The following is a 14043-nucleotide window of genomic DNA, read 5'->3' on the forward strand; positions in this document are numbered from 1 at the left end:
ATCTGAGGTTATTGATATTTCTCCTGGCAATCTTGATTCCAGCTTGTGTTTCTTCCAGTCCAGCGTTTCTCATGATGTACTCTGCATATAAGTTAAATAATGAGGGTGACAATATACAGCCTTGATGTACTCCTTTTCCTATTTGGAACCAGTCTGTTGTTCCATGTCCAGTTCTAACTGCTGCTTCCTGACCTGCATACAGATTTCTCAAGAGGCAGATCAGGTGGTCTGGTATTCCCATCTCTTGAAGAATTTTCCACAGTTTATTGTGATCCACACAGTCAAAGGCTTTGGCATAGTCAGTAAAGCAGAATAGATGTTTTTCTAGAACTTTCTTGCCTTTTCCATGATCCAGTGGATGTTGGCAATTTGATCTCTGGTTCATCTGCCTCTTCTAAAACCAGCTTGAACATCAGGAAGTTCACGGTTCACGTATTGCTGAAGCCTGGCTTGGAGGATTTTGAGCATTACTTTACTAGCATGGGAGATGAGTGCAATTGTGCGGTAGTTTGAGCATTCTTTGGCATTGCCTTTCTTTGGAATTGGAATGAAAACTGACCTTTTCCAGTCCTGTGGCCACTGCTGAGTTTTCCAAATGTGCTGGCATATTGAGTGCAGCACTTTCACAGCATCATCTTTCAGGATTTGAAACAGCTCAGCTGGAATTCCATCACCTCCACTAGCTTTGTTCATAGCAATGCTTTCCAAGGCCCACTTAACTTCACATTCCAGGATATCTGGCTCTAGATTAGTGATCGCACCATCATGATTGTCTGGTTCGTGAAGACCTTTTTTGTACAATTCTTCTGTGTATTCTTGCCACCTCTTCTTAATATCTTCTGCTTCTGTTAGGTCCATACCATTTCTGTCCTTTTTCGAGCCCATCTTTGCATGAAATGTTCCCTTGGTATCTCTAATTTTCTTGAAGAGATCTCTAATCTTTCCCATTCTGTTCTTTTCTTCTATTTCTTTGCATTGATCGCTGAAGAAGGCTTTCTTATCTCTTCTTGCTATTCTCTGGAACTCTGCATTCAGATGCTTGTATCTTTCTCTTTTCTCCTTTGCTTTTCGCCTCTCTTCTTTTCACAGCTATTTGTAAGGCCTCCCCAGACAGCCATTTTGCTTTTTTGCATTTCTTTTCCATGGGGATGGTCTTGATCCCTGTCTCCTGTACAATGTCACGAACCTCATTCCGTAGTTCATCAGGCACTCTATCTATCAGATCTAGGCCCTTAAATCTGTTTCTATGTTACTATTATCTAAATTCTCCAATGGCTCTCAGTCTGACTCCAAGAAAAAGCCAACATCCTTGGAATCTCTTATATGCCATTGCCCTGTTACTGCATTCATCGTCATCTACGACTTTCTTTTCCCTTAGTCCTCTCTACTCCAATCACACTGCCTTCCTTGAACACTCCAGACATCACCCTGGTCTGATCACTTTGCACTTCCTGTTTCCTCTGCCAGGAAGAGTCTTCTCTGTTTATTGTCATTCTTTTCAGTTTTGTTAATTCATCTCCCTAAGAAACATTCCAATTGACATTCCTTTCATCAGGATATGAGAGTCCTTGTTTGCCTCATCCCTGCCCACAATGGGTAGTATTGTTTTTTTCTACCTTTGCCAAATCACTAGATGGGAAACTATGCCTTTTTGTTTTCAATTAGGCTTTCTTTGGTTACTATTTATGTTGAACATTGTCTTCATTAAATTTGGGAGCTTTTAAAAAATCTTTTGCCAAATTATCATAGTTTGTTACCATTTTGGAGGTTGATGAAGTGACAAAGGTGATTATTCTTAAAATAATCTCTTTAAAATAAAAAATGTAAACATATATGTTGTATTTAAAAAACAGCATTTTAATGAAAAATTTTTTACATGTGCTTTTTCCTTTTAGGTTCAATCTGATGCTGCGCAGAACTATACCATCTTCTATTCAATAAGTGGGCGAGGAGTTGACAAAGAACCTTTAAATTTGTTTTTCATAGAAAGAGACACTGGAAATCTGTATTGTACCCGGCCTGTGGATCGTGAAGAATATGATGTTTTTGATGTAGGAGCTTTATCAATACACATGACTTTTAAGTGATTAAACTATGTTTCTTCTGATACTCCATCTACTCTTTTCTGTCTTCTGCACTCTCTTTTTTGAGGGCATCTTAAAGACAAAGGAAATAGGTTGTATAATATTTTGGAATGCTTGGTCTGCTATTTATCTCAACTTCTATTAGGTAAGTGTAAAATGAAGCCAAGAAATTTAATTGCATTTGGATGTAAATTCCAGCAAATTTCCAAAAGTTAGTATTGTTTCTGTGGTTTTCCTTCTCTCTTTGGTTATGGTCCTTTCTCCTCTCTCTAGGACATGGCCACAGTTGATTGGAAGAGTCATCTTCCAATGTCCCTCTTTTGCTCCTTTTTTTTTTTTTTCCTTTCTTTCTTGGTCTTTCTTCAGCATGTATGATTATCTGATGATACCTGAGAACTACATAATGTAGCAAAAGTGGGAGACCAAGCCCAAACAAGGCACAATAAGTCAGTATACTGATAAGGATGCTGCTGCTGCTGAGTCACTTCAGTGTGTCCGACTCTGTGCGACCCCATAGATGGAAGCCTACCAGGCTCCCCCGTCCCTGGGATTCTCCAGGCAAGAACACTGGAGTGGAGGAATCAATGAGGAATAAGTCACTTAATTTTCAGTGTAATAATTCAGACAATTTTCAGCATGATATAATAAATGCTCTGGGGTTATGTAATTATTCCTGTGGTTCAGGGGAGCTGATTCTCCATAGAAAAGAGGGCTTCTCTTCCTAAAAGAAAAAGGAAGAGGTGCTAGGTAAGTAAAACATGACTGATGGTCACCATGTGACACTTTGCTTTTGGCTGGAAATTTTTCAACTCAGTGTTATAATCACATGCTAAAGAGAAATATATTCTATCTGACTTTACACTGCTTTTGGTTAACCAGTAACGCAGAAGTAAATGTAGTGGTTTTGTGAGAAAACCTCTTACAAATATGTGATCTATGAGGTAAAATAATAAAGGAGCTTAGTAGTGACAAAATTTGGTAATCTTTGCTTTATTTAGATGATGTAGTTTGGATTTTTCCCACTGCAGTGAAGTGACTTGTTTCTCCCTATATGATTTTATGATTATGGGGAGAATAAGGACTATAATCCACCCTGCTATATTCACATTTAATTCCTTAGTCTAATGGCCTGACACGCTGTATTCTCTGACACACTGTATTCTGATCTAGGATTTATTTGAAGTGTAGCCACTTCTACCAAACACTGAGTACTTTGAACTATAATATTAACAGTGATAGTCTTTCTACCTTCAATGCTTTGATAACTAAAGAAGTATTAAATAGAAATTTTTAGAATGATTTATTACTGAAAAGATTTGCAGAGAAGTTAGTAGATAAAGCATAGAATTTTTTCTTGCTGGAATCTTTCAAAATGGACTGTTCAGTTTGCTTTTCACTGTTTTACAGCTGATTGCTTACGCGTCAACTGCAGACGGATATTCGGCAGACTTCCCTCTTCCACTGCCCATCAGAGTGGAGGATGAAAATGACAACTATCCTATTTTCACAGAAGCAATTTATAATTTTGAAGTTCCAGAAAGCAGTAGAATTGGTAAGACAACACTGAAGAGCAAAATATGCTGTATTAAATGTTTATATACATTGTTTGAGAGATTGAGTTTTTACTCAATGCCAGATCATTGTGAGATGACACTGGTCTCATATCTACTTAGTTGGATGCATATAATCCCACTAGATTCAATCAATGTGTAATTTACAAGGTATTGTAGGAGTTTGATATTATAGGCTTCCTAGGTGGCTCAGTGGTACTGAATCCACCTGCCAAGCAGAAGATGTGAGTTTGATCCCTGGGTCAGGAAGATGCCCTGGAGAAGGAAATGGCACCCCATTCCAGGATTCTTACCAGGAAAGTCTCATAGAGAGAGCCATGGGATTGCAAAAGAGTTGGAAATGACAGCGACTAAACAACAGCAACATAGGAGTTTGTGGTGTTGCCGGAATACCAATGAATTACAAAGGGAGATAACAGTTATTCAAGCTTTGTACCATATTTTGCTTTTATACTTCATTTCATTTTATTATTATGTGGGTTTATCATTATCCCCAGCTCCAAGGGAGGATATGCAGTGTAGACTCTAATAAAACTAAAATCAGTGTAGATATTTTTATTAGGTTTTATGTAGGAAGGTGTTGAATGACATCCACTGAGCATACAATTTTTTTAAGCTCTTATTTATCTCTTCTCTTTAAAGTACTGTTTTACTACTCCCAATTTAGAGTGAACACTGAAATAACTGTAAAGAAACGTGCATCACATGTTCTCCATCCTAAACACCTGCTCTCACACGAGGAAAAACCATATGTTTCACCTTAGTTCGTCCTTAAATGTGGCATTCCTGATGTCTTCTAGACTTGAAATGTGAAAAATTGTTGTTCGTGTATTTGTTGTTGCTTGGCTGTGTTCAACTCTGCAATTCTTTGGACTGTAGCCCGCCAGGCTTCTCTGTTCATGGGATTCCTCAGGCAAAAATACTGGAATGGGTTGCCATTTCCTCCTCCTGGGGATCTTCCCGACTCAGGGATTGAACCCACATTTCCTGTGTCTCCTGCACTGCAGGCAGATTCCTTATTGTAGAGCCAGCAGAGAATTACCTCTTGCAATAAAGTTGAAAGGAAGCGAGCTGAACCATAAAGGAAACTTTACTAACTTGCTTATTAATGTTTCTTGTATATTTATTTACATCTTCACTGGATTCTTACAGCTGCTCTTTCTTTTTATATTTTGCTTTGATAATTTAGTGTCATAGATGTTAACCTCCTTAGTACTCACATGGTACAATTAAAAAAATAAAAATAGTTGATTTGGAGTTTAGGAAGCCTAGTTTTTGATTCAGGGTCTGTTATTATTTCACTGTGAGAACTCACTGAAGTTCCTTTGAGTTCTCTGATCTATAGAATGAGTTTAATTATGTTAGATGATTTAAAATGTTTTTAACCTCACAAGTCTATGACTTTTTTACATTTTTCTATTTTCAAAGAGGGATTATTGATCTTAGATTTTTTTCTCTAGCATTCTCTCTCTTTGGTAGTAACAGAGAAAAATTGAGGATACTTTGATGCCCAGATTAACCCAGGATGCTTTAAGCATCTCACACCAGTAGGTTCAGACCAAGTTAAAGCTCTATTAGTCTAAAGGTGTTCCTTGAATTTATTTCACACACACATGCTTTGGGCAAAGGATGCTCAGCTAATACTGAAGTATTCACTTGTGGAAAAGAATTTTCAAGTCAAGATTTCAGGACGATTTTATGTAATAAGTAAAGGTGTTCTATATCCAGAGAATTAAAATAGTGTTTATGTCTTCCTGTCAGTGAAATTGTAGAAAGAAAATTTATATTACAAAGCTTATAAATAGTTTTCTATGAGAAGATAATTTATTTTCTTATGATAAGGTTATTACTTCATGTCTTCATACTGATCCACTGCAAAAATCTTTTTGTTAGTTATAGATATGTATTTGGACATTCTCTACAAATTTATATCTATATTTATATACATACTGGAGAAGGAAATGGCAACCCATTCCAGTATTCTTGCCTGGAGAATTCCACGGACAGAGGAGCCTGGCAGGCTACATATATATATATAATATATATATATAATATATATATATGTATATTTAAGCACAAATACATACACATATATAAGGTTTAAAAATATAATGACAAAATTATTAAAAATTAATACTTCTTTGCACTAATACTTTTACTTGCTTTTATTTCCTCAAATATAAAATTTCAATGAACATATGTATCATGTATATGATTGTATGTGTCTATATATTGTTCCTCAGGCCAGCCTCACATACAGGGCTATAGGTGAAGTGGATTTATGTATTATAATTTCATGGGAACACTCTTTTTACACTTTAAAATGCCATATGTATGTCCTCTTTGATACCTGAAATCTTTTACCAGAGCAATATTCATACTTTCCATACTGATGAAAAATACCAGTAGCTCCAACTGAAGCAACAGTTGACTTAAATTCTCCCTAAATAGTAAATAGTATGAAATAAGATAACGTAGGGCTGGCAGCAATGGGGTTTGGATACTAATCTGGTGAAAGAATGAGGCAAGTCAAGAATTAGCAAAAAGAAAATCGTAGAAAGGAGAGACTGAGATGTGAAAGGTCAACATGATCATCTATCCAATTATATTCCAAGTCAGTCTCAATTAATTATTAATCAAAACTTTGATTTTAAAAAATCTGATTTACTTTAGAGATATGGTTTATCTCTCCATATTTCAATATGTGGGAATACGTGTTTAAATTATTCTTGGATGCTATTTATATGTTTTTTAGTAAATTTACTTTCAAATAGTTTAAACTGTGGACAAAGTAAATCTTGATTCTTAGCATTAAAGTTTTTCATGTTATAAATTTGAAGTCATCTTCACCAGTACTATGTAAAGATGGAATATTGCTGGTAAGAAATACAACTTAAATAAGGTTTCCACTGTCAATGTTAGACTTTGAGAAGTGTAGCTATGCCTAAACATATTTTGCAGTTCTGAAAAGACTCCTTTTTTCTTAAAAAAAAAAAACCCAAACATGTAGGTACTACTGTGGGAGTGGTTTGTGCCACTGACAGAGATGAACCAGACACGATGCACACGCGCCTGAAGTACAGCATTTTGGAGCAGACACCGAGATCACCTGGGCTGTTTTCTGTGCATCCCAGCACAGGTGTGATCACCACAGTCTCTCATTATTTGGACAGAGAGGTAACTTTCACAATCTACAGATTTGTTATTTTACTGGAGGTTGAACCCACTACCTCCAATTTACTATAATTTGCTATCCTATGGATTAGGCATGTGTGCATGCCCAGTCATGTCTGACTCTTTGTGACCCCATGGACTGTAGCCCACCAGGCTCCTCAGTCCATGGGATTTTCTAGGCAACAATACTGGAGTGGGTAGCCATTTCCTACTCCAGGGGATCTTCCCAACCCAGGGATTGAACCTACATCCCCCGTGTCTCCTGTATTGGCAGGTGGATTCTTTACCACTGAGCTACCTGAGAAGCTGGTGGATTAAGAGTTTCTCATTTTATTTTACTTAGGCATAAGACAATAAGAATTCCTGGCTATATTATTAAGACTTGTTATAATATGATTTCTATTTCCTTATATAAGAGAAACCATGAGAGATAGAAGTAAAAATCAATTAGTATTTGGGAGTGAGAAAAAAGATATTACTTATGAAAGTTGATATTATTGAATATTGTTTTAGTTCTTGTGTATGACTAGTTGGTTCTAGCTCAGTGTTCCAGCTCAGTTCTCATGTAGGACAATTAGTTTTGCTTGTTCCATGAGTATAGATTATACCCTGATCCCTATCCTGTTATTATAGATATGTACTTGGAGAAGGAAATGGCAACCCACTCCAATGTTCTTCCTGGACAGAGTAACCTGGCAAGCTACAGTCCATGGGGTTTCAAAGAGTCAGACATGACTTAATGACTAAACAACAACAGAAAAAAAAACAACTTTTAATCAGGAAAAGATTAGTTAAGATAAAGTAGATGGATTGTCAAAAATTTGCAGCACTATTTGGATGATATTAATAGCATATTGTTATGTGTATAGCACTTGATGCTCAAATTCTTTATGCATAACTTTAATTCATCTTGATAATTTCCTTGTTGGATTAGGTAGGGATTACATCCGCTCTATGGAGGAGAAAGGTGACAGTCAGAAGGATGGATTGACTTGCCCTGGTCAAATTACTGCACTGTATTTTCTGATCTTTCATTGTTGGTCTTATACATTTCATCAGCCCATATTTAATCCAGAGTCTTGCATTATTGACCAAAGCAGATCAATCAGTTTCACATGTACAAAGAAGCTTTATTAGAACACTTCAGTGGTACCTACTAAAACTAGAATAACATAAATGGAAGGATCGATATAACTGGGAGAGATATTAAAACAGAAATCAATGGTATTTGATCCCAGAGCAAAAGGGAAGGCGGTGAGAACATATCAAAAAGAATAAAAAAATTACAAAGCTTTTATTTATTATTATTTTTATTTTTGTGGGATCGTGACATTCTATGTGATAAAACACACAATGGTCATAACAAATGGGAATGTTTGAAGGGAATTATATGAATATATTTTTGTATCTGTGGGATGTGGTAATCAAGTGAAAACAAGGATTTTTCCTAATTTTTCAATATTGACAAATGAGACTTAGAGTAAATGAATAAATTAGGGTTACACAGCTTGTAAGATACAGATTTGGGATCAAACCCCAGATTTGCTCACTTGATCAAAAAAAATCGAATGGGATTTTGTGGGTAACAACCATGAAATGTGTTGTAGGGGACAATGCAGGAAGTAAAGAAATGAAAAAGGGAAATGAAGAAACTTCATTTAGAGGAGGATCTCAGAGAGTTCCAGAGCTTTTGGAAGGAATAGTTTGGGATGGGAACGTTAGTTTCCACTGTAAAAGAAGGGTGAGTAAAATAAAGACCAAGGAAGGGATAGAGGGAAATAGAAAATGATGAAAAATAAAAGAACAAGAGGAGTGGCTAAAGAAGAGTAAAATGAAGAGAAGGCAACAGGGGTGATTGTGCCACAAACCAGTGAGTCCATTTCAGCATCAGCACACTATCTGCAAACTCCAATCTCAGAGGTCAACAGTGATCACCTAACTGCCTAATCCAGTGGTTAATTATTAAAGCTCTATTGCTGGCAATTATGAAAACTCTCTCTTCTCTTGGATTTCTGGTTCTCCTCCTGCTTCCCTGATCTTTTGTTTTGAGCATCTGTCCTTTGCTTATTCTTCTTACTTCTAAGCATGAAATACTAGTGTTCCTTACATCCTCTGCTTTTCTCATCCTTTATTCTCTCCCCTGATAACTCAGTTGGTAAATAATCCACCTGCAATGCAGGAGACCCTGGTTTGATTCCTTGGGCAGGAAGATCCTCTGGAGAAGGGATAGGTTACCCACTTCAGTAGTCTTGGGCTTCCCTTGTGGCTCAGCTGGTAAAGAATCCACCTGCAATTCAGGAGATCTGGGTTCGATTCCTGGATTATGAAGATCCCCTGGAAAAGGGAAAGGCTACCCACTCCAGTATTCTGGCCTGGAGAATTCCATAGACTGTACAGCCCATGGCGTTGCAATGAGTCTGATAAGACTGAACGACTTTCACTCACTCTTTCCCTGGAAATTTGATTCTTGCCATAATTTCAATCACTCTCCAGCTACTGCTGACCCCAAGATTGGTATTTCAGTCCTTGAGCTTCCCTTAAGTATAAGTCTATCTATTCAGCTGTCTTCTGGACCTTTCTCCTTAGACTTCCCGTGTGTGTGTGTGTGTGTGTGTGTGTGTGTGTGTGCGCACTCACTCATGTCAGACTCTTTGTGATCCTTTGGACTGTAGCCCACCAGCCTCCTCTGTCCGTGGGATTCTCCAGGCAAGAATACTGGAGTGGGTTGCCATTTCCTCTAGGGGATCTTTCTGACCCAGGGATCGAACCTGGATCTCCTGAGTCTCTTGCATTACAAGCATATTCTTTACCACTGAGCCGTCAGGGAAGCCACTCTGCTTCCATTAGATTTCCCACAGGAATATAGAATTCAATATACACCAGGAAAAACTCATTTTTTTCACTCCTCCTTGCCAACCTTGCCAGTACTTTCCTCCTCAAGGAATCACTGTCTTCCTGTATTGGTTGGTGATACCTCTGTCTGCCCATCTATCTAAGGAGGACCCCAGAGCAGCATCCTCAGCCCCTCTTTCTTTCGTAACTATGCATACAATCTGTTCTCAAGTCAAACTGCATTTTGACTTATAAATAACTTTCCTATCACTCTTGCTTTTTGTCCTTATTGCTAATGCCCCAGCTTTTGACTGTTTCAGGAGGCTTCAACAGGTTCCTTGGAATTCCAGCTCAGTTCACTCCCAATTATGCTCAACCTTCTTTAAAAACATTCTTTCTAAAACTCAAATGTTCCTATTTTTTACTCCCCATATGACTCCCATAAAACCTTCTATTACCTGCAACCTAAAATGTAAATCTACTTTCTTACTATGGATCTTTGTCACTGAAGCTCTGCCTACTTTCAGCTTTCTTCCTGTCTTCCATGCTTTTGGGTGTATACAAATAGGGAAGTCAAGTAAAAGCTTGGATACACATAATAGAAGTGTGTGCCACTGTGGTTTCCTTTATACATCTAAACAAAGGTTTTCAAAACTAATTACATATTTCCTTTGTTTTCAGGTTGCAGACAAATACTCATTGATAATGAAAGTACAAGATATGGATGGCCAGTTTTTTGGATTGATGAGTACAGCAACTTGCATCATAACAGTTAAAGATTCAAATGACAATTTGCCCACTTTCAGACAAAATGCTGTAAGTAGATAATATCAAAATTGATTTCTATTGCTGTTTTTAATTTAATCTGAATTAATAAAGTATTTATCATTCTTCAAAGTATCTATGCTTATTTTATCAAAAAATGAAACAGATGGCATATAAATCTCTTTTATTTATTCATATTGGTATTTATATTATCTTTCTTTTGTTAAAGGCTATGGTATTAGTCTTCATTTGTATCAAAGTTCTTCGTTCATGTAAAAGTAACCCTTAATAAAACAATGTTTTCATGATTCATGTTTTGAAATAATCTAGGCAAAAGCTTTAAGAACAAGTGCTTTTGGAGTGAAAGACATGTTTTACTTTCTTTGTAGAAGTTTCCCTTATAAGATAAGGTTTTAATGAGTTCTCTCTGTTTCAGTATGAAGCATCAGTCGAGGAAAACATGGTCAATGTGGAAATTCTAAGAATACCTATAGAAGATAAGGATTTGATTAACACTGCCAATTGGAGAGCCAATTTTACTATTTTAAAGGGCAATGAAAATGGACATTTCAAAATCAGTACAGACAAAGCAACTAATGAAGGTGTTTTGTCTGTTGTAAAGGTATAGTAAATAATGAGTAACTGACAATTTGGCAAGTTTTTTTCTTTTGCTTTTATTTTTTAAAATTAATTTATTTTAATTGGAGGCTAATTACTTTACAATATTGTGATGGTTTTTGCCATACATTCATATGAATCAGCCATGGGTGTACATGTGTTCCCCATCCTGAGCCCCCCTGCCACCTCCCCCAACATCCCATCCCTCAGGGTCATCCCATTGCACCAGCCCTGAGTGCCCTGTCTCATGCATCAAACCTAGATTGCAATCTGTTTCACATATAATATTATACATGTTTCCATGCTATTCTCTCAAATCATCCCACTCTCGCCTTCTCCCAGAGTCCAAAAGACTGTTCTTTACATCTGTGTCTCTTTTGCTGTCTCACATATAGGGTCATTGTTACCATCTTTCTAAATTCCATATGTATTTGCATTAATATACTGTATTGGTGTTTTTCTTTCTGACTTACTTCACTCTGTATAATAGGCTCCAGTGTCATCCACCTCATTAGAACTGATTTAAATGCATTCTTTTTAATAGTTGAGTAATGTTCCATTGTGTATATGTACCACAACATTCTTATCCATTCATCTGCTGATGGACATCTGGATTGCTTCCATGTCCTGGCTATTGTAAACAGTGTTGCGATGAACATTGGAGTACACGTGTCTCTTTCAACTTTGGTTTCCTCGGTGTGTATGCCCAGCAGTGGGATTACTGGGTCATATGGAAGTTCTATTTTCAGTTTTTTAAGGAATCTCCACACTGTTCTCCATAGTGGCTGTTCAGTTCAGTTCAGTCACTCAGTCATGTCCAACTCTTTGCAACCCCATGAATAGCAGCACACCAGGCCTCCCTGTCCATCACCATCTCCCGGAGGTCACTCAAACTCATGTCCATCGAGTTGGTGATGCCATCCAGCCATCTCATCATCTGTTGTCCCCTTTTCCTCCTGCCCCCAATCCCTCCCAGCATCAGAGTCTTTTCCAATGCATAGTGGCTGTACTAGTTTGCATTCCTACCAGCAGTGTAATAGGGTTCCTTTTTCGCCACACCCTCTCCAGCATTTATTGTTTGTAGACTTTTTTTTAAATTTTTATTTTTTTAGTTTTTTATTTTTTAAATTTTAAAATCTTTAATTCTTACATGCGTTCCCAAACATGAAACCCCCTCCTACCTCCCTCCCCACAACATCTCTCTGGGTCATCACCATGCACCAGCCCCAAGCATGCTGTATCCTGCGTCAGACATAGACTGGCGATTCAATTCTTACATGATAGTATACATGTTTCAATGCCATTCTCCCAAATCATCCCACCCTCTCCCTCTCCCTCTGAGTCCAAAAGTCTGTTATACCCATCTGTGTCTTTTTTGCTGTCTTGCATACAGAGTTGTCATTGCCATCTTCCTAAATTCCATATATATGTGTTAGTATACTGTACTGGTGTTTTTCTTTCTGGCTTACTTCACTCTGTATAATCGGCTCCAGTTTCATCCATCTCATCAGAACTGATTCAAATGAATTCTTTTTAACGGCTGAGTAATACTCCATTGTGTATATGCACCACAGCTTTCTTATCCATTCATCTGCTGATGGACATCTAGGTTGTTTCCATGTCCTGGCTATTATAAACAGTGCTGCGATGAACATTGGGATACATGTGTCTCTTTCCATTCTGGTTTCCTTGGTGTGTATGCCCAGCAGTGGGATTGCTGGGTCATAAGGTAGTTCTATTTGCAATTTTTTAAGGAATCTCCACACTGTTCTCCATAGTGGCTGTACTAGTTTGCATTCCCACCAACAGTGTAGGAGGGTTCCCTTTTCTCCACACCCTCTCCAGCATTTATTGCTTGCAGATTTTTGGATTGCAGCCATTCTGACTGGTGTGAAGTGGTACCTCATTGTGGTTTTGATTTGCATTTCTCTAATAATGAGTGATGTTGAGCATCTTTTCATGTGTTTGTTAGCTGTCCGTATGTCTTCTTTGGAGAAATGTCTATTTAGTTCTTTGGCCCATTTTTTGACTGGGTCATTTATTTTTCTGGAATTGAGCTGCAGGAGTTGCTTGTATATTTTTGAGATTAGTTGTTTGTCAGTGGCTTCATTTGCTATTATTTTCTCCCATTCAGAAGGCTGTCTTTTCACCTTGCTTATATTTTCCTTTGTTGTGCAGAAGCTTTTAATTTTAATTAGATCCCATTTGTTTATTTTTGCTTTTATTTCCAGCATTCTGGGAGGTGGATCATAGAGGATCCTGCTGTGATTTATGTCTGAGAGTGTTTTGCCTATGTTCTCCTCTAGGAGTTTTATAGTTTCTGATCTTACATTTAGATCTTTAATCCATTTTGAGTTTATTTTTGTGTGCGGTGTTAGAAAGTGATCTAGTTTCATTCTTTTACAAGTGGTTGACCAGTTTTCCCAGCACCACTTGTTAAAGAGATTGTCTTTACTCCATTGTATATTCTTGCCTCCTTTGTCAAAGATAAGGTGTCCATATGTGTGTGGATTTATCTCTGGGCTTTCTATTTTGTTCCATTGATCTATATGTCTGTCTTTGTGCCAGTACCATACTGTCTTGATGACTGTGGCTTTGTAGTAGAGCCTGAAGTCAGGCAAGTTGATTCCTCCAGTTCCATTCTTCTTTCTCAAGATTGCTTTGGCAATTCGAGGTTTTTTGTATTTCCATACAAAGCTTGAAATTATTTGTTCTAGTTCTGTGAAAAATGTGGCTGGTAGCTTGATAGGGATTGCATTGAATTTGTAAATTGCTTTGGGTAGTATACTCATTTTCACTATATTGATTCTTCCAATCCATGAACATGGTATATTTCTCCATCTATTAGTGTCCTCTTTGATTTCTTTCATCAGTGTTTTATAGTTTTCTATATATAGGTCTTTAGTTTCTTTAGGTAGATATATTCCTAAGTATTTTATTCTTTTCGTTGCAATGGTGAATGGAATTGTTTCCTTAATTTCTTTTTCTACTTTCTCATT

The 14043-nt window shown here is 37.3% G+C and overlaps 1 protein-coding gene across 2 annotated transcripts in view; it reads left to right on the forward strand.

Moving 5' to 3' along the window:
• Positions 1-14043, forward strand: part of DSC3 (desmocollin 3) — a 58993-nt gene that overhangs the window by 15858 nt on the left and 29092 nt on the right. For both annotated transcript variants that reach the window (XM_069568954.1, XM_069568955.1), the window contains exons 5-9: positions 1896-2051; positions 3492-3636; positions 6666-6832; positions 10343-10477; positions 10863-11048. In XM_069568954.1, the coding sequence (XP_069425055.1) occupies positions 1896-2051; positions 3492-3636; positions 6666-6832; positions 10343-10477; positions 10863-11048 (789 nt within the window). The remainder of the gene's footprint in view (positions 1-1895; positions 2052-3491; positions 3637-6665; positions 6833-10342; positions 10478-10862; positions 11049-14043) is intronic.

This window comes from Ovis canadensis, chromosome 23 (assembly GCF_042477335.2).
Source record: "Ovis canadensis isolate MfBH-ARS-UI-01 breed Bighorn chromosome 23, ARS-UI_OviCan_v2, whole genome shotgun sequence".
Lineage (NCBI taxonomy): Eukaryota > Metazoa > Chordata > Mammalia > Artiodactyla > Bovidae > Ovis > Ovis canadensis.